Below are 24279 nucleotides of genomic sequence, written 5' to 3'. Positions count from 1 at the left end.
GTTGTCGCCCGCAGCACACACCAAAAGATGCAACCGAGGTTGGTATGGTTTTCCCGATCATGATTCCATTTACTACCGTTCTCAAGATGCGGTATGCAGAATTGAATTTACATCTGCATACAGAGTTCATTACATCACCTTGTGCAAGTTCGAGTTAATACCTGCGTGTTGATTGTTTTCGGTTTATACGCAGATTCACATTTGATATAATAAATGGCAACTAATAAAACGCTTTAAACAATCGAGTAAATCTGACTGTTCTCATTCCCCAATCCCATCGACTGTGCTTTCCAGGCCAAGTCCGGCGACACTTCCACGTCCTCTGTGATGATCTTCTGGCCAGTGCCAGCCTCAATCTCCGACAGATCCAGAGCCTCGTCCACGACGGTAGCACTCGAGCTCAGATTCTGGGCCTGCGCCGCATCATTCTTCTCGCTACCGCTCATCGAGCCAGGGCTCTTGCTGCCGCGGCCCCAGCCCGTCAGCTCCCTGGCCTTGGTCATGGCGTAGGAGAACTGCGTCTTCTCGTCCCTGTTGGCGGCGAGGGCCTTTTCCGCCGCGCTGCTGTACTCGTGCACGTCGGAGACGGAGAGCGCCACGTGGTGGTAGAGCTGCCCGGTGCGCATGCTCTCGTACACCTTGGAGATCATGCCGCCCATGGTCGCGCCCCTCTGGGCGTCGTGCGACGGCTCGCCCCAGGTAAACTCGCCGCCCTCCTCCTGCGGCGTCGAGATGAGCTTGTTGCTCATAAACGGCACGCCGAGCTCGTGGCGGACAAAGTTGTACATGCGGCTGGATGCGCTGCCGATGTACGGCGTGGCGTCCGGGCTGGCGTAGTACGCCTCTCGGTTCATCTGGAAAAGGTCGAGCGCGGTGGCGCTGCACTTCTCCGTCCACTCCCGCAGCGCCTGCATGGCTTCCGTCGTGGTCCGGATGTGCTTGAGCACCAGGGGCTGCAGGGACTCGAATGTCACCGCGAACCGCTTGGGCGAGTCAAAGTGCGTGTATGTGTCGAGCGCCTTTTGAAAAGCGGCCCAGAGCGCGGACAGCAGCACCTCGGCCGTCTCGGGAGCCAGCAGGAACTCCGAAAAGACCTCCCGGGTCATGTCCTTGAAGATGGGGGCCATGGTCGCCAGGTACTTGCAGGACATGGCGCGGAGGTCCAGGGCCTGGCAGCACGCGACGAGGTGGGCGGCGGATAACTGCGAAAGCGTCTCGACGGCCTCCAAGGTGTAGCGACCGGAGATGAGGGCCAGCGAGTTGATGGACTGGTTGCCCATTTCTGCTGTCTGGACATGGCTTCCCACCGGATTGGCCAAGAATCCAAGTTCGGCCTGAAGGGCAGCAATCATGATGTCGGTGCCTTTCCAGATAAAGGATTGGCTGGGTTCCTCGGCGACGAGATTTGGTGCCAGTCCACGATTGGTTGCAGGGTTGATGAGCTCTGCGCACTGCGAGAAGAGCATGCGACCGATGGTCTGCAGTGACTGGCGTGTTTTTTCCATCGCGCTGGTGACGGCACGAGCCTGGAAATTGCCTCCGTGCATCATTTTACCGTCCCGGGCGGGGTCAATCAGAGGGTTGTCGGTCACTGAGTTCATCTCGATGCCGATTTGCTGGTGAGCCAAGTGCAAGTCTTCCAGGACAGGCCCGATCCATTGCGATGCCGTTCGTACCGAGTACCGGTCTTGGCGGAGCTCTCCCTCCTCCGTGTCGCTGTGCTGCACAAGCGACGACTTTGACAGAAAGCCGTGGATGTTCCGGGCCGCTTCCATCTGGCCGGGATGGGGTCGCACCTCGCCAAAGAATGCGTCAAAACTCTCATCCGTGCCGAGAAGGGCCTCGACAGTCATGGCAGTCAGAATCTGCGAAAGGGCGGCTTGCCCCATGGCGTCGTGCAGCGCCAGCGATCCGACGGCGCAAGAGACGGCCGTGCCGTTGACCAGCGCAAGACCCTCCTTGGCGCCCAGCGAGACGGGCTTGATGTCCTTTTCCGCCAGCGCGACGTCGGCCCTCGTGAGGCGGCGCTCGCCATGGGCGTTGCGTGTCCAGACATTCAAGCCGGGCTTTCCCTGTACCACGCCGGCAATGTAGGACAGAGGACTCAGATCACCCGACGCCGAAATGCTTCCTTTGACGGGCACCAGAGGCGTGATGCCCTCTTCCAGGATCTGGTGCAGAGTGCGAATGGTCGTCTCTTTGATGCCGGAGAAGCCAGAAGCCAGAGAGTTGAGCCGGATCAGCATGGCGGCTCTGACCCAAGATTCAGGCATAGATGTTGAGGCTAACGGAGAATCAAGCGGGAGAGCTGATTGACTGATGATGTCGTTCAAGTCTGTGTCGTGGCGCGACTCGGGAGCCGTGACTGTCCGGTCTTCTGCGATGACGCCATATTGAAGCATACGCAGCAGATTTGACTGGAGTTCTTGCACTTGGTTTGTGCGTGTGTTGGCACTGCCACCGAAACCTGTGTTGACACCTGAGATCATGTTAGCTGTGAAATCGAGAGATTGTAAAGAATTGAGTCTCACCATATACGACCTCACCCTTGTCAATACTTGCTTGAAGCATCTCGGCAGTCTTTACGACAGCCGAAATGCTGCCTTCGGACAAATGTGAAGGTGTTCCATATCTAGGGTTGAGTCAATATATTGGTGCGAGGCAGTGAAAAGACTGACGTACCTGGCAATTGCAATCACAGTAGCCAGATCTAGGCTCTTTCCGTCAATTTCTTGATTGGCGGAATGCCCCTTGAGTTTTGCTGCGATAGCGTCCCAATGAGACAAGTAGAGATCGTTGATCGACCCCAACGACATTTTTTAGGGATAGGGTTATGTCTGTGATTTTTTTGTTCAAGAATTGTGCTGAAGAATGAAGAAAGAGATAATTGGTAGAGAGGATGACACTAATTGAAAGATGTTTGAGGAGTTCAAGAGGATTTTTCTCGTCTGAAAGTAGGAAGATGCTGCCATATATCAAGAAAAAGAAACAATGTACTATTGGGGCTGTGGCAAGACTGCCAGCAGCCTAACTTTTCAGGTTACTTCAACCTGGGTGAACAAGACTCCCAAAAAGATTCTACAGAGCTGCCCGCCCGAAGTCCTGCTGGTAAGCTTGCAGGATGCTGTCCCGTCCCGAGCTTACCTCGTCAATATGAAGCTAAACTGCCAGCAGCCTGGATTTCAAAGATACATCAATCAAGCTGAATGAAATGGCATCCAATCATTTCCGAGGAAGCAACAATCTGAAAAATGGCCAGCAAATGTTACGTATGTCTTCCGTTCCGCCGGATTGCCTGTTCATCGTGTTGATCCAAGTATTCACATCGCCCTTGCGATCGAAGGCAATAGCTTTCTTTGGCATGACGTATCTCTGTCAGACGGCTCAAAGTGAGGCCGTCGCATGACTAACTTGCTTTGAGACCCTTTGATTTTTGAAACAAGAGATTGTCGTTAGAGAAACGGCCCTTCGTCCAAGAAAGGAAAGTCCACATTTTCAGCTCTCGGGAACATGTCGGCCAAGTGGTCCCGTGAAGTGCTGTTATGCGCGTATCCGTACTGCTCCCATAGACTGCGGTGCGAGTCTTGATAGTAAAATGTATAGAAAGACTTGGTAACTAGTTTTAGTTACAGCTTTCGTGTTCTTTTGCGCCACAATGCAACGTCATTAGATGTCGTTCGTGACTTGGTTCCGGCTCTGGCTGCAGGCAACTTACGAAGTGGCGCATAAGTGGCGTCCTTGTAGGTGGAGCTCCTTCAGCTCGAGACCTTGCGACTGGAAGCCGTCTTTGGCTTCATGTCATAAATTCTTGCGAGAGTGTTCTCGGCATCGGTGCTACAGACCCCTGCCCGGCTGCCAGGTACGTACCCTAGGCAGGCACCGCGGAACTGGGCGAGCCCCGACGAATGGGCTCGTCTATGTACATGTCGAGAACACGACTTGTCCAATCAAAGACTGTGTAGGGCAAGAGTCGCGCGATAGAGCGCTGATATCGGAGTAATAGAGCAGCGGGAGGAAAAGATCAGCGCTGGCGGAGGCGGCGCTAGTGACGGGACATCGGCCCAGGCCGATCTGCAGGCTGGATCACCTATAATGGGGGCGCTGATAACTAGCGGGAAAACGGCTGAAGCGGAGAAGATCCACGTTCAAGTCGCCGGGTTGACACTCAGGCGACTGGCCGATGTGTGGCTGCGAGTGCCGGAGAGGCGCACAGCCAGCATCTGTGCGTGTCATGCTGGGCGCCTCGCTTCCCACCTGCTGGGCGCCACCCCCTTCCCGCGCATGTTTGAATCTGCTTACTCGCTGCCCTCCTTTATTTAGCGCTTCGATATTGCTTACTGCGTGGCACACTTCCGGCGCGCAGGATCGGAACCCCCCGCTTACTCGGTGCCAGACCAGCCAAACCTTCCTCGTTGGGGAGTTCGGACAGGCAGAAATGCACTAAGAGATTGGCGTTGCGAGAAATACATGATGGACCAATGATGGCGACGGTTTTTGCGTTGGCGTCCTCGCCAGCTTCCAGCCGCAATGCACCACCACCAGTTGCATGCCAATGCTGTAAGTGGCTTTGGCGATTGATTGAGCTTACACCACCAACTGTGTTGTATGCTGTCAGTGGCGTCGGTGACAGCCTGGGCTTACAAGTCCCGGTGCAGGTGTTGATCGATGACATACGTCGTTCCTGGGGGCATTATATATTGCTACTCGGATATGCTGCCTGCCTTATCCGTTTATCAACACTTTACAGTTCATTGTGTTGCTTGCATCTATTCAAGCAGCAGTCCCTTTTATTTACCATCGCCATGGGTGAAAGCCTAATCTCTACCGTGCTCCATGCCGACAGGCAGGACATTCTTCGATATGCCCCGTTTATGGCGGCTGCCCTCTTGTCAATTCTCGTCATTAATTACTTTCGAAACCCTCTGAGAAAGGTCCCTGGACCGTTTTGGGCCAAGTTCTCCAACCTATGGCTCGTCTATCATACTCGTCAGGGACACATGCACCGCAAGATCATTGAGGTGCACGAGAAGTATGGACCGCTGGTCAGACTCGGACCGCACGAAATTAGCACCGCGGACATTGATTCTCTCCGAACCATATACGGTTTGTAACTCGATTCCAATTCCTTCCAGTACATGACGCTAACGTTCCGACAGGTGCCGGCAATGATTTCCGTAAAAGTGACTGGTACATGCCATGGCAGGGCACCCGCAAATGGGACCTCTTCTCGGAACGCAACGAGAACATTCATCGATCGCAACGACGATTGGTCAGCCACATCTATTCGCTGTCCAACATGAAGAAATTGGAGCCCTATGTCGACAGCGCCATCCTATTCTTGCTCAAGAAAATGGCTTCCATGGAGGGTCAAAAGATTGATGTGGGAAGATGGACTAGGCTCTTTGCCTACGGTTAGTAAGATCATCTGACATCATACGATACAATACTAATGTCTACAGATGTCATCGGTGAAGTCACGTTTTCCAAGCGTTTTGGTTTCATGGACGAGGGCATAGACGATGGTGCCTTTACCATGATCGACAACATCTTGCAGTGCGCCAACTGGGTGGGACATATTCCCTGGTTCTACTACCTCAGCGTATGGCTTGCGCCCGTGACCGGCATGCACCTTGCGATTACCCAGCGCCAGGGCAAGCTCCTGCAGATTTCGCAGCAGAACATCAAGGAGCGTAAGGAGCGAGGAACCGACCGCCATGACATGCTGGAGCAGCTCTTTGACGTCCAGCGCGCAAAGCCAGACAAGCTGGACGACGTCTGCGTAGCGTCCATGGCTGCCAGCAACATCTTTGCCGGGAGCGACTCGACATCGGTGTCCATTTCGGCCTTTCTCTACCACACCCTGCGGAACCCCGAGGTCAAGAAGAAGCTCATTGACGAGATCAATGAGCATGCAGCCAAGCACAGCATTCCGCATGGCACCGTCTTTGATCTGGAGATTATCAACAACATGCCGTATTTGCAGGCGTGCATGTATGAGGCGCTTCGCTGCCACCCGGCTGTCGGAGTCAACCTCGGTCGCACCGTGCCCCCGTCCGGACTGCAGATTGGAGAACAATTCATTCCTGGAGGAGTAAGCTTCGTATCCCTTGATGTGTACCATGCATGCTAATAATGTGCAGTCCGGCATTAGCGCAAATGCCTGGGTGATTCATCTCAACAAGGACATCTTCGGCGAGGATGCGGATAAATTCCGTCCAGAGAGGTGGATGGAAGATCCCGACCGTGTTGCCACCATGAGTAAGTAGTCTGGATCTGCACGATACTAGACGCGATTTTTCTGACGTTGTGACAGGGCGTAACTTTCTGAGTTTTGGTGCTGGATCTCGATACTGTATTGGACGAAGTAAGTCTACTCATCCTTGCCATGCGATTGACACGCGTTAATTATTTTTAAGACGTGGGCTGGCTTGAAATGTCCAAGGCAAGTCTAAACTGATTTTCTCCCTCTCGAAGCAAGACTAACATCATGTAGCTTATGCCGACATTGTTCCACGACTACGAGGTGGAGTTTTGTGATGCTAGCAAGGATACTAGAGAAGTTGCATGGTAAGTTGAAACACAGAGAACTTGTCATTTTGAGGTGCAATGATGGCTAACTTGTTAAAGGGTCTTTATCAAAATTGAGGATTTGTTTGTGTACATGAAACCGCGGCGGGATAATGATAATCTGGTGTGCTAAACTGGAGTACATTGCAGGTTGGTAGGAGACGCCAAGCAGGCCGTTATGTCAATATGAACACATCAAAACGCTGCGAGTCACAACTCTCGACACTGTGAGAATGACAACTAGAATAAATAACAACACAGGATTTCGTCATAATGCGTCGAAAGTCGCAGCGTCTCATAACGTCAGAAAATGTCCATTTTGACCGAACCATTTATGAGAGGCCCTGCTGCCGCACTACCCTATACCGAGGACTGCGTTTAGGCGCGCTGTGAAACCTGACGGCGCCGAGACTTGGGATGCAGGTGCTGCAGCTGAAGCGATCTGTGTTGTGGAATGCATCACATGTAGCACCCAAACCGAACCATGTCACGAATCCAACTGTCAATATTGGCGCTGGTGGTCGGTTGGTCTGTCGTGCTGCAGCGGGGTTGCAGGCCGGGATCTCTCGCCCCTCGACCCCTCCACGGAGCACGAACCAGCACAATGACGTTGTACTCTGATAAGAGAAACGGAATGACTTGATTGAGTAAAGAAAGATGGTTGAGCTTTTTTTCAGTGGAGGCATGCCAACAAGCAGGCCACTCATGAATGACGCTCGCACATACTTTTGTGGATTTTGGTCCTCAATTGTGGAACTGCGCCGTCTTGTCGATTCAGCGTTTGCGGTGACGGAGTCGAGATGCCGACCTTTTCCAATCTCTGTTGCGCCAATTCCCTTCCTCCATCCTCTCTTGGTCTTGTAATACTCCCCAATTGCAGAACTCGTGTGAACCCCCCCCCTCCCGAAGCCGTCACATCCCTTTCACTCCTCCAGTCGAAACCGCAAAACCACACATCATGGGCTCCATCAACACCGACACGCCGGCGCTGGCCACCGACCCCAAGTTCATCTTCTTCACCGACTTTGACGGCACAATCACCACGGCCGACTCCAACGACTACATGATTGACAACCTGGGCTGCGGCGCGGCCCAGCGCGAGGCCGACAACGGCGAGGTGCTCGCCGGCCGCGCCCACTTCCGCGACATGTTCTACGGCATGCTCGACAGCGTGCAGACGCCCTTTGACGAGTGCCTGCGGCTGCTGCTCGCCAACATCAAGCTCGACCCGGGCTTCAAGGACTTTTACAACTGGGCGCAGGCGCACAACGTCCCCATTGTCATCCTCAGCGGCGGCATGGAGCCCGTCATCCGCGCCCTGCTCGACAAGATGCTCGGCCCCGGGTGGGACATGCAGATTGTGAGCAACAACGTCGCGCCCAGCGCCGCGGGCCGCAGCATCAACGAGCCCGGCGGCTGGAAGATTGTCTTTCACGACGACAGCATCCACGGCCACGACAAGTCGCTCGAGATCCGCAAGTACTCGTCGCTGCCATCGCGGCCCGTCATGTTTTACGCCGGCGACGGCGTGTCCGACTTGTCGGCGGCCAAGGAGACGGACCTGCTCTTTGCCAAGGAAGGCAAGGGTAAGTGATGCTATACGTGAAAAAGAAGAAAAAAATGCGAAAATTGTTTTGCTGACTCTCAAATCAGACCTCGTCACTTGGTGCGAAAACGCCAAGGTCCCGTTCGTGACATTTCGCGACTGGACTAGCATCGGGCAGACGGTCAAGGACATTGCGGCCGGCAACATTACTCTGCAAGAAGCCGCTCGAGGACGCATCTAAGATCGCGACTTTCCCGGCGCCTTGAAAATTAGAGAGGAAATCGGAAAAGGAAAACGAGGAAGGAAAAAAGAAATCCATACAGGGAGAACCATAGAATCACGCGCGTCTTTGCACGTGCAGAGCGCCGTGCGGCATGCATTTCAAGGTTGGAGAAATCCGTCACATTTTCAATTGATACCCTACAAAGAACCCGCAGCTCGATGCTGCCGGTATTGCCGCTGTGCGAATCACTCAGAGTTTCACTGACTAGATAATATAACTCGATTGAGCTCATTCTCCAGTACATACGGCCTTAGGCAGTTGAATATATCGTCGCCCGCCAAGCTACACACGCGGCCCAATTTTACTCTGCAGGTAATGCCCCTAATTAACCACAACATAATGAAGTCAGGAAAGAAATGTGATCCGACGTTGGACCGCGAATGTTTTTCAGGGTTCCGATCAGAAAATTCTTTGGCCTATTTGTTATCCACAGCTTTGCACAACGTCAATATGCTGATGGATTTTGTTGATTATGGGCGATTGGCGAAATGAAGCTTCTCCATTCTATCACTGATATCCATGCCCTATGAAGCCAAAGTTAGCTTTGTGCGTTCTGCAATAGTCTCAGGAGAAGGCTGAGAAGAAACAAGAAGACGACACGTGGGTATACTTACGCCGTCCGCTCCGAGGCTCTTTTTCGCCCCAGAATTTGGAACTATTGGCCGCGAACTATTCAACGCATAGCCAGTCCTATTCAACAACGCGACAGGAACTGTAGCGACATGATTAAACACGCTTTCCGCTGCTTCCCGGCCGTCCCCCAGATTTCCCATGTTGACTAATCCAAAGAAATTACCACTTGGAAGTCGATAATTTGATTCAGCATGGCCGGCAGTAAGAAGATGCTTCTCATTTGCCGCGTCTGTCCGTGGAAACGACCCGTCAGCAGACGCTGGACGCTGTAGAGTAAACCCGGGAACATTCGGCGACAGATGACTGCCAGATTGGGGTACAGACTTGACACGCAGACCCGCATCGTTAGAGGAAGAAGTCGTAGTAGACGCAAGACCAATGCTGGAGAAACTTCTGGGTCGTCTGAGAGGACGATTAAACCTATTCTTAGGGCGTGGTGATGCAGAGACTGGCCTGTGCGTCGGTAAATCATCCCTCTCTGTTTCCAGGGCTGTGGATGAATCTGTCGAAGTTATAACTGGAATTGCATTGAAAGGTGTGGAAACGCATATACTCTCGCCGGAACCGCCCCAGAGAGGCACGCGATATGCCGTTGATTCGAAAGGTTGATCCATTTCCATTGCGTCGCTAATGTGAAGAGTCGGATCGGAGACTTTGCTCGATGCCTTGGTAGTCTCCATTCCAGCTTCCACTGTCATGCCTGCCGACGCCGATGGTAGGGTGAGACCAAGAGTTTTAATCAACTCTTGAACCTTTTGTACCACGAGCCTGTCAACATCCTCTAACAACTTCTCCCGCTCCAATGTAGAAAGCTTATAGGCGTGCTTCTGCGAAAGAGAGTCAATCTCGTTTGTGCTGCCCACACTGGGAGGAGGATTGCGTTCTGAATGCTGCGCTTGGACACTTTCAACAGTGACTTTAGTGGACGCCGAACTTTCTCGCCTGTCCTCCTGCGGGTGACAAAACTTCCACTGATTGATATATGTCGCAACGCATGGTTTAAACACGCGCATGGCCCAGGTGTAGATATTTTCCAGGATCATATCCAGCAAAATAATGTCTCTTAGAATCGTCATATTCCCCTTCCAGATGGCTTGCAGGATCTGTGTTAAATTATTAGCATAGAATGTATTAGATACGTTCCTAAAGTAACTTACACATGCGCCGTGATGTATATCTTCGTCCGATGAAACAAAAGATTTGGGGTGCTTCTCTTGTACAAAGTCTTTGGCATAGTACGCAATCCATATCGTGACGTCCGGACCAAGCGCAGTCATGGCTGGGATAGGCAACACATGGGCTTGGTCTTTGAGAGCGGTAGAGTACTGCGTTAGACGTCTTTGCATAAATAGCGCAGACGTAGTCGCTTCAGACGCTTGCCGTACTGCTTCCAGTGACGACCCGTCTGCATCATCGCACGTCACAGCTATGAGCCATGGATAACATCGCAGTTTGGATGGCGACGAGCTAGCAGTGGCCATGTCTTCAGCTCTCGGAAATGGACGCAATCCTTGAGCGCTCAATCTATACAATGTGCTCCATGTAAAGGGCTCAGCACTTGCTGGGTCGGGCGGGCTTGGCCATTGCTCGACTTTGGGACGAATTGGGCTCAGATTGCTTGTGGTTTCGTATATAGGTAGGAAAAAGGCAAAAGAGGGCAGCGTAGGGGAGACTTCGGCAAGTTGAACCTCATTTTCGCAAAAGACATCCCATCTTCGGTTCCGGTTTCGTTCTCTATGTAGCTATGTAAGAGTCTATAATAAGATCACTCGCGTCATGTACTTACAGTACTACTGCGTCATAATAGAAATGAGCTCGAGAGGATCTTTAATATTGCATCAAATTAGTACGACATGATATGACATGATTTTGAAGCTTACATTCTTCTATCTGTCTGATTCAACATCGATGTTGTCAATTTGCTGAAGAAATGGCCCTCATAAAACTTCATCCACGCTTCTGTGTCTGATGATTGCGATACTTTGTCCTGTGCATCTTGCTGGATGATGCTTGACGGAATAAGTCTGATGTCAGTAGCTTTCTTGCCTTCAGTGTCTACCAGAACGGAATTCAGCCGAGCAGAATCTCTGAAGAACGCGCCCCTAGGCTGTGGGCATGAAAAGTCGAGTAGCGATTTGTGCAAAAGCTCGACATGGCATGGGCATCGGCCGTCTTCGGCAGGGATTGGGTCATATATAAACCCCTCTGAAGATAGATAATATGGATTCGAGGCCATTTTCTGGAGCAAATAGAGCAAGTGTTGGTGCCGTGAGTAGAGCAGCAAGGCGGTGCAAATTGAAGCCAGATGAGAGAAAAAAAGACAGGAAAAGGAGATAGTCGGTAGGCATCAATCGTGTAAAGATTACCCCTCACATAGTCGAGGGCAGCAGGGTATGAATGCATGCCTGCAGCCATCAGCTGCATGTCCAATCATGCGATGGCTTTTGCCGCCAGGATCAGTGCTGCATGTACAGACATGGGTGTAGAATAGTAGAAGACCCGCAATCACAGCATCACAATGCAGGAGACAAACGAAAAACCAGGGAGCAATGCGTTGCGTTGGGACTCACTACTTCATCGTTGTTAGCTTGGAAGGTCGTGACGGCTTGCGACGGCTGCGACGGCAGCAGACCGACAACCTTTGCGATAGGTATAGAACCGTACCTATTGTCTGGAAAAATACCCGCTAGCTTGCAGATATCGGATCGACTCAACTTTCGGGACAAATACCAATGGATCGTTCTGACCGAGAAAAGCTGTGGCATGTTATTATCGAGATGGAGACACCACTCCGTCCCAAGCAGGGAACTCCGCCTGTGCAACCCATTCAATAATCACGAGGCCCTCAAGAGGCTGCGCAGCGCTGTATTTCACAGTGGCCGCACGCCTCAGTTCGTGGCTGAGACAGGGCCGTATGCAGGTCGATCCTCCTGCAGCCACTAGAGCAAAATAGATTGCACGCATCACAAAAGGACCCCCTCAGCCTCCCCTTCCATCAACGCTTGCCCATTTTTAGGTCACGCGCCGCTCGAGTACAGCACGCGCATTGAAAGAAGGATTTCCTCAGCCTCCCGCTCTCTCAACGATTGCTATTTTTGGGCAACTGGTTGGCAGCTAGCCAGCGGCCCGGCCCTCTCTGAACGCCGCAGCCGTCACTGCAAAGTGCTAGCTAACAGAAACTGTGTACGCCACATGCTGCTCCCTCTGCTCCCTCTAGAACTGTCGAGAAATTTCACAGCCACTTTATGCAAAAGCGCACATTCAAACGAGCGCGGTTTCGCTCGAAGTGGTGTAGAGTGGCGCAGCTTCATCATGGGAGGCCTGACGATAGTTGATGAACTGGTGCTTGTATGGTAAATTCTATAAAATAAGGAGAAGACGAACTCATAATCATATAACCTTCAGAGCCCTCAGAGCACCTAGAGCAACTAATATCGAGGATTTCATCTCATTCACAATACTATCAATCTTTGGCGACGAGGTTACCGTTGCGTCACCACGTCCATTCAATAGAACACCTTTTCTTCAGTTTGTTTTACCGAAGCAAGATCTCGCGATGTTCTCAGATACACATTATTCTGAGTGGGAGGACATTGTTTCCTTGTTCAATCCCGTCAAGGGCCGCGTCAGCTGCGTGGGTTACGCCCCCAGTCAAGGTCGCCGCTGCCAGATGCCCAGAAACAAAAACGCAGTCGGCTTGGCGTATGGCGTTCTAGCGGAGATGAAGCCGCTAGATCATGGCATTTCCGCTGTGACCAAGCAAGAATTGTATCAACTAGCGGGCTTCATGCTTTGTCGCTTTCACTGTGACCAGGCGATGCGCGTCGCTTGCGACTGGGCAAAGGAGGCCGCACGGAGACTGGAAAGGCTCTATGAGCCGCGTCAATACCAGGAAAACGGGTACGCTGAAGCGCAGGCCAAGTGTTTCGACAAGCTATATGAGATTCTGCAGCGACTTGAGAAATTGGAGGCGAACTTGGACCGAAAGCAATCCAACAGAAAGCAACACTCTGGCAGCAATCCATTCATGGCAGGTTCCCCACAGGCGGAGTCCTTCGGGTCTCGAGCTACTTCGAACTCACAGGCGCCAAAAGAAAGCCCACGGTGTGAGCCAGACCAGAAGCAAAAGCAGGGGACAGGTTTCCGTTCGAAGCCGCCGCCACCGCAGTCGCCGCCAAAGCAGGCCGCTCCACAGCCCAGACCAGCAATCACACCAGCATCGAAGCCGGCAAAGCAGAGCGAAAGAGAAATTTGGGACGAGGTTTGGAGCAAGTACCTGGCAGGATGGGCGTGTCTTGACAAGAACCCCAAGGATGTGGATGCCAAAGTTCCTTGGCCAACAAAGTCGGGTAAGTTGAAGGACGTCAGCGACGAGAATGTGCGAAAGTTCTTCTGGGAAGGACCGAGCAATGGATTGAAATCAGGACCGGAGTGGTTTTCCGTCATGAGCACCGAGACCAAGAAGTGGCACACGGACAAGATCATGGCACGCTTTGGGCCGGGAGCGGCCGTTCAGCAGCACAAAGAGGCACTTGATCTGATTGCACGCGTGGTGACTGCCGTGTGGCAGGATAGCAAGCGAAATCGGCACCAGACGTGAAGAGCGAGCACACTATTTTGAGAATTCTAATTATCATGGTATTCATTATTGACAAATAAATTATCCGGTATTATGCTTCATTATTGACAATTTTCCAAGTGAAAGCGCTATGCTACGGCGGCGAGCATGCTACTCGGCCAGGGCAACCTGCATCGTCTATAGCCACAGGTCCAATCGACATGGACCACATTTGTCACTTGCTCCAAACAAGCTCTCATCTCGACGTCCTGTTTTGCCATTTGCGTACCCACGCCCAGAAAGTCCAAACTCAAGTCATACTCATCGCCGAAACCTCAAACCACCCGCTATAATTATGCCGCAGAAGAGTGGCGAGCAAAAGCTGCTAGACATCCATAGGGCTCGTTGCCACGATGCCGACCGAGGCGCTACACGTGAAAAACAAGACCGAGAAAAAAAGGTTTCCCGCCCCCATTTCGTTCCAGAACACGTCGTGGGTGGGATCGTCTTCAATAGCATGCCACATAAAATTTGCGGCAAATAGACAACTAAATGATAAGATGAACCGTGTCGGGCTCAGTCGCTCAGAAAGCAGTTCTTTTCCCTCTGATGTCGATGCCCGTGGGGAATCGTGCGATTGGTGATGGAGCATTCAAAATGGTCATGTATCTGCTGGGACGGCAATTGTGGCAAAGACAATTATACTCTGGGGGATGTCTGTTTGGTTACCAGATGCTTTCTAATCAGGCTATTCGGCAGTAGCCGTATCATGTAATGCTCAATGACGCGCAGACATAGATACAAGACAGGGAAGCGGTATCTTGGGCCAAGGTTTTGCTTGTCGACTTGTCGATACTGCCTCCAAATACAACACAACAAAAATTTGTAGGCAGATATGTAGGAAAAGACCAATGGCAGGAACGGCGCATACCAAGACAGATGGCCCAGGTCGGCCAGTCTGCCATGGCGGGCCAAGTAGAGAGCTCGACCGCACGCTATAGCCGGGGCGAGCAGCACCAAGAAGACGATGCTGACGGACAGAAAGGCTCCGGGTAGCAGCCAAAAGCGCACCCAGCCAATGTGTCTGTGTAGAGCGCCGTCGTGGATAAAGAGCCAAAGCGACTCGGGAAACAGCCTTAGCCGCGCTTCGCCATCAAAGGATCCGTGCATGCCGCCAACGCCGATGAGTCGATCGATAGACGCGTCAACAGGTGCTGGCAAAGTTTCGCCGCCACTGCAGGGTTGTATTTTGCTGCCAACTGCGCCCGGTTCTCCGGGGCAGGCCGTCTGCTGTTTTTCTTTGCCGCGCTCCATGGGCAATCCCTCGTCAGGACACGCCATCGACGAGTGCAATTGACGTGCGCTGATGTGGCCTATTTCACAAATCTGGCAAGTTAGCTGGGAAAATGTGTCAACTGTTGGTCTCATCAGGTGGGCTTACTCGGCGGGTGTGTTTGCAGCAGGCAGGCGGGCAAGGGGGCAGGGCCTCAATCCAGTTGGCGGTCACGACGGCCGGGGCGAGAGAAGGCGGTTGATGGCCTAGGAGCACCTTATATAGGCAATCGACGGCGCGGCTAAATGCACATGTCACTTGAGCTAGAAGATATTTTAAGTACCGTGGCTTGCTGAATTGACGATGAATCCTTGGTGTAGTGTGCACTATAGCGAGTCTCTGGCCAAGCCTCACATGGCTGGATGGGCTTCTTGCGGCACGACCTTTTTGAAGATTTAAGAGCAGAATAATGGACCACGATAAGAACGAACACTGGGAATAAGCAACCAACGGCACATATTGGCTCTGTGACCTTACTCTAGGTCACAATCTTCAACGCAACGCGATATATAACGAGAGCTTCTCGCACACTCTCGCCGTAGAATAGGTCCAAGCTTAATACCGGCTAATTGTCCTTCTCACATTGAAGAGATGTTGTTTACTCCGCTGAAGTCAAGATACTGACTGGCAGAGTAGTGGTTGGGCCGGCGCTTTTCGATGCCCTATAGAGAACTCCAGCTCGATGCCTGTATTGCCGCCCCCGCGTACCGGCTAGAGTTTGCAGACTCGACGTTATAGTTCGATTGAGCTCAAATTCTTGTACATACGGCCACAGGCAGTAGAGAATACCGCGTCCCGTTTAGCTCTTCCCCACGGTCATGCAGGGCCAAAAAAAAATTGAAGTCGTTGCTTCTGAATTCATTACAATGTGACCCCACTTAACTACGACGTTGAACCCGTCTTGACTGGAAGTACTCTGCAAGTGATGCTCGTGTGGTCTGTTAGCACTATGTCGGCTCTGCCGCCGCGAGCGGCCGAGTGATCAGCACCCAGTAAAAACAGCGACAAAGCCTGCCTGACTCAGAAGGCCAAAACCGGCGCACTTGGACTTTTTTTTTTGGATTTTCTTTTCATTAATTATTTTTTTCTTATTGAAGTTGATAGGTCGCCAAGAGACGGCCGCGGAGGTGTAGCTATCACCAAGCCCTTTACCACTCTACTACGTAGTAGGAGGGCATGGCACATGTACCTCGTGTAATTTGGTCTGTCGGCCGTTTCATCATTAGCGTGTCCTCTCCGGGTCTATGAAGTCCCGTAAATGTATCCGTAGACTAATCGCCCCAAGCTTGAAATCTCCGGCCTAGCGTCTGCATTACCTGAAGGCTTACAACTGCACTTTCTCTGTGAAATTGTTACTTCAAATCGCCTATTTCTTGACTGACAGTAGTCGGTTCGTTAGCGGACTGAGACTTTTGACTGTTGGACGAGCGGGCGTGTAGTTATACGAAGACAAGAACTCTGTAGCAATTGTTGAGCCAGAACTGGTGATCTAGTTATTACTTGTCCTCAGAATTGTGTCAAGCGGGGGGTCCCGTACGCCACAACCACCATAGTCACAAAATGCCGGGTCGCCTGCCGGCTTAGAACCCACCGGAGCATCAACAGTTCACTAGCTGTGACTGAGTTAGTGAACTAGTCAGCGTTTACATCGACGTCGACCCGTTCCTCTCTGCGGGTAAGCGCTAGCTACACCCTAGACATTCAGGCATTATCTACAGCCAGTTTTTGCCTCTCAGCAGGAAAGAAACAATGCGTTGCGATGTTAGTGGAAAATTATCAGAAGTGCCGAGGAAGCAAGGTCCAGTCACTGACTCATGGCCTTTGGAAACAATTGCTGTTCAAATACCTCATACTGATTACACGTTTTACTACGCTGACCAAAGTTATATAAAACCAGCACATAATCCTTTCATCTGCAGACATATTTTGATTCCTCTCAAGAAACATTCACGACAGATTAGAGACAAACATACGTTTATTAGCATTGCCATGATGTACTCTCTTATTACCATGTCGATTACGTTGGCGGCGATTGCTGCTCAAGCATCTGCGAGCATTTACCCCGTGTCTATACCCCAAGGCTTCTTTCCTGGCGCCAATAACGGAGTGATTGGATCATGGTATCGTGCCAGCGCTGGCCAGGATGCAACAAATGGCCAGAGTTGGTGCGGGTACACGTACAAGAACAGTGATCCCATCTTTGCTGTGGTACGTCTATCATCTCCCTCGCTTCGCGACACATGACAGCTATTAACGTAAAGCACAGTCTCTAAAAGCGATGGGAGGGGCGACGTATAACTCCAACCCAGATGCCTGGCGAGCGCAGAGCCGCAAATACTGCGGCTTGGAGGCCCAGGTCACCGACCCGTCTACGGGAAAGACGTCACTTCTTTACATTGGAGACGCATTCGATGATGCATGGATCAAGGTAGCTAACATTTCTCTCCCTCGGTCTCTCTCTCCCTACACCTGCAACGTTTTAGCGGAGGAAAGAACCGCAATTTTGACAGTATTGATAGAGAACTGGATCCATCGATATCATGATTGACGCTTTTTCCAATCTACACGGCAATCCCAACGGCAACAAAAATACAGTGATTGACCCCTGCAACTGGAAGTTGACAGGCAGAGTCAACACGGCGTATGCAGCCCCTGGTGCTAGCTGGCCGTCGAGCGGAGCCTCGTCGTCCCAGGCATCACAGATAACCTCTACGACGGCGAATCCTCCATCGGCAAGCGGAGGAGCGGCTGGCGCATCCTGTGATGGCTTGACCAAGCTTTGCGCTACCTCCCTCACTTGCCTCGCCCCAAATGGAATATGCAGTTCTCAAGCTTGTAACTGGGGGTAAGTTTGAATTCAAAAAAAAAAAGCATCAGTCCTGTCATTCTTTTCACCAAGGAATTAGAAGCTAACACATACCTCCATTCTTTGTAGATGTTTGGGGTGGTCTTGCAGTGCGGAATCGCCATGCCAGTCACCGTACACTTGCCTAAGCCCCAACGGTATCTGTAGTGATCAGGCGTGCAATTGGGGATGCGCAGGGTGGTCTTGCAGCGCTAGTTCTCCTTGCCAAAAGCCGAATACCTGTACTAATGGTATTTGCTCAGCTTAGCTCTCTTATTTATAATAGTATAGTAAATATATTATGGTTGACTAAATATAGTTATGCTCTCTACATTATGGCAAATGTACAAAGGTCATATTTTACCGGACTCGAATAGTGTAGGTACGTCGAGAAAAATTGACAAGAGAGCAAAAACCAGCAATGGTTCTTTCAAAATTCGTACAGTATAATAGACTAGATCCTTCAAGGTATAGTACATGTTCGGGGCAATCGTAGAATGGGCCTTACGCCCACGCCATTGGACAAACTTGCCAACATTCACGCAGACACATCGCCGGAGTCTGCCCATCACCTCCATCGTCCACTCACAACCACTATTGTCAAGGCTTTTTACAGAAAAACGGCGACGGCGGCACCAGTAGCAACCATACCAGGGATGGCCTTGCCAGCGCCGGCGACGACGGGAACGTTGGTGAGAACCTGGACCTGGGCGTCGGAAGTCTGAGTAATCTTGGCACCGGCATCGCCAGCGGTGGTGGACGGCCGGGCCCAGGTCTAGGTCTTGGGGTTGCGGCAGCGGGAACCAGCGCAGATGCCATCGCCACAGCAGGCGCCAACGTCTTTGCCGTATTCGAAGCAGACGCGTGTTGATTCGACTGTCAAACGTTGTGAATGCTCAAGTAATAAATTCATAATCTTGTCACCTACGGTCGTAAGCAGCACAAGCCTGAGAAGAGGCGGGAGTATCCGCGGCAGCGACAGCAGCGACGCTGGCGACGGAGATTTTGTCAGTTGGTTGTCTTGAAGTGAATGAACTTTGTGTTCTGGTTTGCCTGTAGGAGACAATGTGTCGCGGCGACAGCCCTAGTTAATACAGGGAAGATACGCTTCAGCGCCCTCCCAAAGCAAAATGCTTAGTCGGTCGTTGTCTCTCGTCAACGGCTAAGTGACTAGCGACACCCAAGTTTGAATCGCAAACGAACCATCACATGCGATCAAGTCTTAGTACATTTTGATAGACAATTATGGGCAGGTTAAATATGCTCCGCTCGTTGATCTCAAGTTCAACTCGAATAGCCTCGACCTTGACTAAATTTATGGAAGACGCCAGACTGAGGGGCTTTGAGTAGGACCCGTGTAACGTAAAACTTTGATACAGAGCAGGTAGCCGCAAGCCCGGGTTCTTTGCCAGCTCGAGCGAATGAGGACGATAGGCAGTTCTTAGTGTCCGTGACCCGGCTTTGTGGACTAATCAAAACTGATTGTCACTTTTAGCGGCATTTTTTGTAGGCAGCAAAGCAACCACATATATACTCATATTCGCTCAAAGTCAGTACATACGGCCACAGGCAGTAGAGAATACCGCGTCCCGTTTGCTCCGCTGAAGTCAAGCTACTGACCGGCAGATTAGTAGTTGGGTCGGTGACGACCAGCGAACACCGGCTGCTGTATGTTTTTCTTTTTGTCTCTTTTTCGCCGACATTTGTAATGTTTTGGCGTGCAAGATCGAGATGTCCGACTGAGAGCTAGCTTGGTTCGCGACCGCCTTCTGTCGCACCGCTTCCCAAATGGGAGCGGCATGAAGTTTTGAGAAACAGCAGAAAAAAAGCACCGAGCATACGACAACGAGTTTGCTGCAAAGGGACAATTGAACGACTGAATGATACGATTTGGGCAGAATCCCTCAGAAACTAGCTCTTCTCCCTCTAAAAACCGATGTACGTGGGTGGTGTGTGGCTGATCGCTTCCGATTTCCCTTGCATTGCCCCCTCCCAATCTACCACGATCGGCTTCCTCCCATCCTACGGCAAATCCTAATACGACATGGCCTTGCAACCTCGATATTTTTGTCTTTAGTAAATACGACTCCGCTGCAGCCTTCAGTCGGATTTCATCCATCGGGCTTCGGCCTGGTTCCCAACATAGTTAGGGACCTCTGCCGGCCCGGATATTGGCCTACGGCTTCCTACGACGTCATAATTCACCGGCGGGAAGGGTTGTGAACAACTTCTCTACTCGTACGAAGCCGGAGTTACCTTTTTTTTTTAGCTTACAGTGCCAAAGTCCGCAAGTTCCGTATTTTCCTTCTCTACTATAGTGACTCTATACGGCCGTTGCGGTTTGGTCGGTACGGCGAGACATGGATCGACAGCTCAGCTCCAAAACTTATACGAGCCATGGCAGTCCCTCGTGACGCCATGTTTCATTGGGCAATCACACCGTCTGACAAACATGAAAAGGCAAAAAGAAAGAGAGAACAGGCCATGGCCGGTAGGGAGCCGGAAATATGAATGCTTGGCACCATCATAAGAAGAAACAGAAAGCGACCGAAAACCTTGCTCCCAAGCTGGGCCGCATTTGCGGGGGGTTGCTGCCAAAAATAGTCTCCGGCCCCAGCCTTAGATCCATGCCGAGCCGGCCATTACACCTTTTTTTCTCCTTCGTTCAGTCAGACATTTTTGTGGCCCAGTGTCCCTCTAGTGTTCCTTCATAGACTTCCATTTTGAATCCCCCCACTAGTCCCGTTCATCACGGGCAAAAGTAAGAAGAAAAAAAGTCTCATGGTGAGGGAGGATGGAAGGATGTCACCTCATTACGCCGTGCATTGCTCACCGATGCCACCTAGCCCGCCCGCTCGCCCAGGACAGGCTCGTTTCTGCACCTGCAGCCCTCTCTCGGCGTCTTGGCGTTGCCCCAGTGCAGTACCGGGGGGAAGAACATTGCCGTGAGCCCCGGAAGGCTGGACATGATGTCATGCGGACCACGCAATTAGCGGGTGAGATCGGTGAGGCTGGGGACCACCACGGCTAGCCCTTTTTTTTTTTTTACTATTGGTCGGCCCTATACTCTTTGGAGCCATTGACGCGGAAATACGAACCGCATTACAGGGCATCAGGTCAGCGCAAAGCTCCTCTTTTGCTCGTATCCTGGTGGGCTAGCGGGGGAAGCTGCGCGGGCACTTACACCCACGATCCCACGGCAACAAAAAGTTCTTTTGAAAGTGTGATGCCTGACGTTGCAGATGCTTGGCAGCCCTACAGCGTATGTGCAACTCGACTTAGCTCAAGTATAGTATCCCTGATGAGCCGAACTGTATTCTGGAGAAAAAAGTATAAAAGGTCCTGGCGATCCTGTCCATGAGTGTAGTTGGAATGTCATCATCAGCATCCATCAACAGCACCACTTCAATCAGACACCTTTTCATCTCTTGATACAAAACACCAACCACATCCAATATGAAGGCCTCCATTCTCTCCATCGCCGCCGCCGTCGGTCTTGCCTCGGCCCAGTACGCCTACGTCGAGAACCACTGCGCCGAGACCGTCTACGTCGAGTCCTTCCCCTACGACGACCACGCTCCCGGCGTGCTCTACACCGTCAAGCCCGGCGAGTACTTCTCGGAGGCTTTCCGCTACTACGGCACCGTACGTTTTTAACCAGTCCCTCAAAAATCGAGAGCGTTTTGCGCTAACACATTCCCCACAGACTGTCAAGATCTCCAAGTCGCGCAACTTCGACGACGTCCTCCAGTACGGCTACTCCTTCACCAGCAACCCCGACCTGGCCTACTGTAAGTCCCACACCACATCCGCCATACACACCTTTTTCGGGGCTTGACATCTGACAATTGCAAAACAGATGAGTTCAGCAACGCCAACGGCAACCCCTGGGCTGACAAGCACAACACCCTGAGCGCTGGAGACGGCTGCGCTGCTTTCGACTGCGCTGCCAACGACAAGAACTGCTACAGCAACGGCGGCTCCAAGGTCTACCACTGCCCCCAGCCCCTCAACATCACCGCCAAGATCTGCGTCTGAATTTGGCAAAACGATTATAATGACACAATAATAAATAATTGAAGGAGTTATGATAGAGCTATATACATGTAACCTATAATTCAGCATCGCATTGAACAAACGCCTTTTTTGACTCGCTTCTTTTTTCGTGATGAACAACGTACCAGCACAGCAGCATGCCGGCAAGCAATAATAGATAATTAAAGATTTATGAAAGAGCTTTACATATGTACACCAATAGATCAACACTACACCTGAAAGTACCAGAATACACACAAGAGTCGTGGTGTAAATGCGACGCTGCTATTGAACTGGTATAGAAACATCTCTTCACTCGCTTCGTCTCTTTTCATGACGAATTCCGTACCAGCACAGCAGCATGCCGACAAACAAGACAATGACAATCGGGTGCAAGACCCACGTGTCGACGACCTGCGCCAGCAGACCGACAATAAACGGCCAGACGGCGCCGCCCATGCTGCCAAAGGCGCTGATGGTGCCCATGCCGCTGAGCGTCTCCTTGGGCGTCATGCCGCGCAGGAAGGCCGACATGGCGCACGGGTACACGGGGCCGAGCAGCACGCCGACAATGGACACGGCCACGGCGTTGCCGACGACGTTGGGCACGAGCCAGACCAGCAGCTCGAACACGAGCGCGCCGACGACGAGCCCGTACACGAAGCGCTTCTCGCCGATGCGCTGCGCCGGCGCCACGAGCAGGAAGCGGCCCAGCGTGATGCCGCCCCAGAAGCCCGCGCTGACGTAGCCGACGGAGCCGGGCGTGCCGTCGCGTGCGTCAATCAAAAAGGAGATGACCCAGCCGGAGATGGACACCTCGGCGCCCTGGTAGCAGAAGATGAATGTCGAGCCCAGCAGCACGAGGCGCGTCCGCAGCGAGCCAAACATGCTGCCCAGGGCCTCCCTGCGGCTGCCGCTGCCGACGGCGGCCGCCGCGGCGCCGTGCTGCCGGCTCAGCTCGCGGTCGTACCCGCGAAACGTCCACACGGCGGCGCCGATGCTGAGCGCAAATATGGCCGTGGTGAAGATGTAGTAGCGCGTCCAGGGCGCGCCGGCGCGGGCGACGATGGACGTGGCGACGAGCGGCCCCGCGATGCCGCCGAGGCCGTAGCAGCCGTGCATGCAGCCGAGGACAAAGGTTCCGCGGGCGAGGCTGCCGCAAAAGGTGTTTGCAATGGCGACGTTGACGGCGATGCCGAAGCCGACGAGGAAGAAGGCGAGCACGACGACGACGAACGGCGCGCCGGCAATCATGGGCACGTAGGCGAGCGTCATGAGCGTCTGCGCGAGGCCGAGCGTGCGCGCGTGGCCGAGGGACTGCCGGAGAGAGTCGAGGAAGACGGCGGCGACGATGAAGCCGAGAGCCTGGCCGACAAAGATGAGCGACACCTGGGCGTAGCCAATGTGGTAGTATCTGTTGCGGGGTGTGTGTTAGCCCATGGGAGTCCTGCTCTCGTGGAAAAGGGCAAAAGGGAGGGGAGGAGAACGCACGTTTCCATGTACGGGATGAGAGCACCGGCCGCGCTGTCGCTCATGCCCTCGGCGAGAGCGGTCGCGCAGGTCAGCATGAGCCGGAAGCGGTTCCGGTACGGCTCCCAGATGGTGGGCACGACGGCGGCCGCGTCGGCCGGCGCCTCGGGCGTGCCCGGGCGGCTCCTTTCCAAATCGCCATCAAGTACCCCAACTGGTGAGGGAGTTTCGTGGCTGTTGCTGGCGGGGCCAGGCAAAGACTGAAGCTCAATGCCCTTGGCCGGTGGCGGCGCCGACTGGGTCTTGTGCAGCGCCGCCGGCGACGGAGCCGTGAGCGGTGCCGTCGTCTCGGAGGAGAGACGCCTGGCGGGCTCTGCCGAGTGCACGGTGACGAGGCTCTGAAGAATGGCAGAGCTCATGTTGAATGAGGTGTTTTACTGTTGTGGGTGTGGGATTTACATGGGTAGTGTCGTTTTCACTACCAATATCGTCTTTTGGCGGAGAAAAGAAATGGCCCTGATAAGAAGAGTTGAAAGATGTAGTAGGAGACTGGGCAGGAAGATGGATGGCGAGGAATGGCTTGAGTATCTTGATGTGCATTTATAAGCATGGGTGTTTGGGAAAAAATTGGCGTCTGCAGCCTGAAATCCTGACGGTCGGCTGAGGAGAAAATCTGGAGAACGATGGGGTGCGGGTTGACGATGTCGGCGGGCGGTGTTGATGCCGCCCTAGCTTGAAGGATCAGTGGAGACTATACAAGATTCACAAGAAAATCGTCAAAATATTCAGTGCTTTATTTCTGGCTGTGGGCTCATCTTCTGAGAGCATTGTTCTACTTCTTTGACCTTGGACCGTGGACCCTGAAGAGGCGCGCCGGGTTCGGGGCGGCGGGGTATCGGTCCATGAAGCCGGGAAAAGAAGATGATCGGCGTGACTAACAGGTTTTTTGCTGAACCTTGCTATTACCAATGCTGCATTACCAATGCCATCTTACCAATGCCGGGGGTTT

General features: G+C 52.5%; 9 protein-coding genes across 9 annotated transcripts; 5 read left to right on the top strand and 4 right to left on the bottom strand.

The window, feature by feature from the left end:
- Positions 1-233: 233 nt before the first annotated feature.
- Positions 234-2816, bottom strand: LMH87_012248 (uncharacterized protein; the record flags this gene model as incomplete). The annotated part of the gene is made up of 3 exons (XM_056201526.1): positions 234-2479; positions 2532-2632; positions 2683-2816. The coding sequence occupies 3 exons, from the start codon at positions 2814-2816 to the stop codon at positions 234-236; spliced, it is 2481 nt and encodes an 826-aa protein (XP_056053270.1).
- A 1711-nt stretch (positions 2817-4527) lies between these two features.
- Positions 4528-6700, top strand: LMH87_012247 (uncharacterized protein; the record flags this gene model as incomplete). The annotated part of the gene is made up of 9 exons (XM_056201525.1): positions 4528-4557; positions 4656-5103; positions 5157-5411; positions 5460-6091; positions 6141-6258; positions 6314-6364; positions 6417-6442; positions 6494-6567; positions 6628-6700. The coding sequence occupies 9 exons, from the start codon at positions 4528-4530 to the stop codon at positions 6698-6700; spliced, it is 1707 nt and encodes a 568-aa protein (XP_056053269.1).
- An 825-nt stretch (positions 6701-7525) lies between these two features.
- On the top strand, positions 7526-8354 carry LMH87_012246 (uncharacterized protein; the record flags this gene model as incomplete). The annotated part of the gene is made up of 2 exons (XM_056201524.1): positions 7526-8153; positions 8221-8354. The coding sequence occupies 2 exons, from the start codon at positions 7526-7528 to the stop codon at positions 8352-8354; spliced, it is 762 nt and encodes a 253-aa protein (XP_056053268.1).
- Positions 8355-8866: 512 nt separating this feature from the next.
- Positions 8867-11265, bottom strand: LMH87_012245 (uncharacterized protein; the record flags this gene model as incomplete). Its single annotated transcript, XM_056201523.1, has 6 exons — positions 8867-8920; positions 9011-9431; positions 9483-10132; positions 10187-10763; positions 10816-10854; positions 10910-11265. 6 exons carry the CDS (start codon positions 11263-11265, stop codon positions 8867-8869), a joined length of 2097 nt encoding a protein of 698 aa, XP_056053267.1.
- Positions 11266-12585: 1320 nt separating this feature from the next.
- On the top strand, positions 12586-13629 carry LMH87_012244 (uncharacterized protein; the record flags this gene model as incomplete). The annotated part of the gene is made up of 1 exon (XM_056201522.1): positions 12586-13629. One exon carries the CDS (start codon positions 12586-12588, stop codon positions 13627-13629), a length of 1044 nt encoding a protein of 347 aa, XP_056053266.1.
- A 3280-nt stretch (positions 13630-16909) lies between these two features.
- LMH87_012243 (uncharacterized protein) lies at positions 16910-17684 on the top strand (the record flags this gene model as incomplete). The annotated part of the gene is made up of 4 exons (XM_056201521.1): positions 16910-17128; positions 17187-17348; positions 17440-17514; positions 17583-17684. 4 exons carry the CDS (start codon positions 16910-16912, stop codon positions 17682-17684), a joined length of 558 nt encoding a protein of 185 aa, XP_056053265.1.
- A 691-nt stretch (positions 17685-18375) lies between these two features.
- LMH87_012242 (uncharacterized protein) lies at positions 18376-19566 on the bottom strand (the record flags this gene model as incomplete). The annotated part of the gene is made up of 4 exons (XM_056201520.1): positions 18376-18540; positions 18604-18641; positions 18694-18755; positions 19544-19566. 4 exons carry the CDS (start codon positions 19564-19566, stop codon positions 18376-18378), a joined length of 288 nt encoding a protein of 95 aa, XP_056053264.1.
- Positions 19567-21221: 1655 nt separating this feature from the next.
- Positions 21222-21803, top strand: LMH87_012241 (uncharacterized protein; the record flags this gene model as incomplete). Its single annotated transcript, XM_056201519.1, has 3 exons — positions 21222-21410; positions 21472-21556; positions 21625-21803. The coding sequence occupies 3 exons, from the start codon at positions 21222-21224 to the stop codon at positions 21801-21803; spliced, it is 453 nt and encodes a 150-aa protein (XP_056053263.1).
- Positions 21804-22112: 309 nt separating this feature from the next.
- On the bottom strand, positions 22113-23689 carry LMH87_012240 (uncharacterized protein; the record flags this gene model as incomplete). Its single annotated transcript, XM_056201518.1, has 2 exons — positions 22113-23214; positions 23292-23689. The coding sequence occupies 2 exons, from the start codon at positions 23687-23689 to the stop codon at positions 22113-22115; spliced, it is 1500 nt and encodes a 499-aa protein (XP_056053262.1).
- Between the last annotated feature and the right edge of the window lie 590 nt (positions 23690-24279).

Source organism: Akanthomyces muscarius, chromosome 4 (genome assembly GCF_028009165.1).
Source record: "Akanthomyces muscarius strain Ve6 chromosome 4, whole genome shotgun sequence".
NCBI classification, from domain to species: Eukaryota; Fungi; Ascomycota; class Sordariomycetes; order Hypocreales; family Cordycipitaceae; genus Akanthomyces; species Akanthomyces muscarius.
This window is presented reverse-complemented; position numbering and strand designations above follow the sequence as displayed.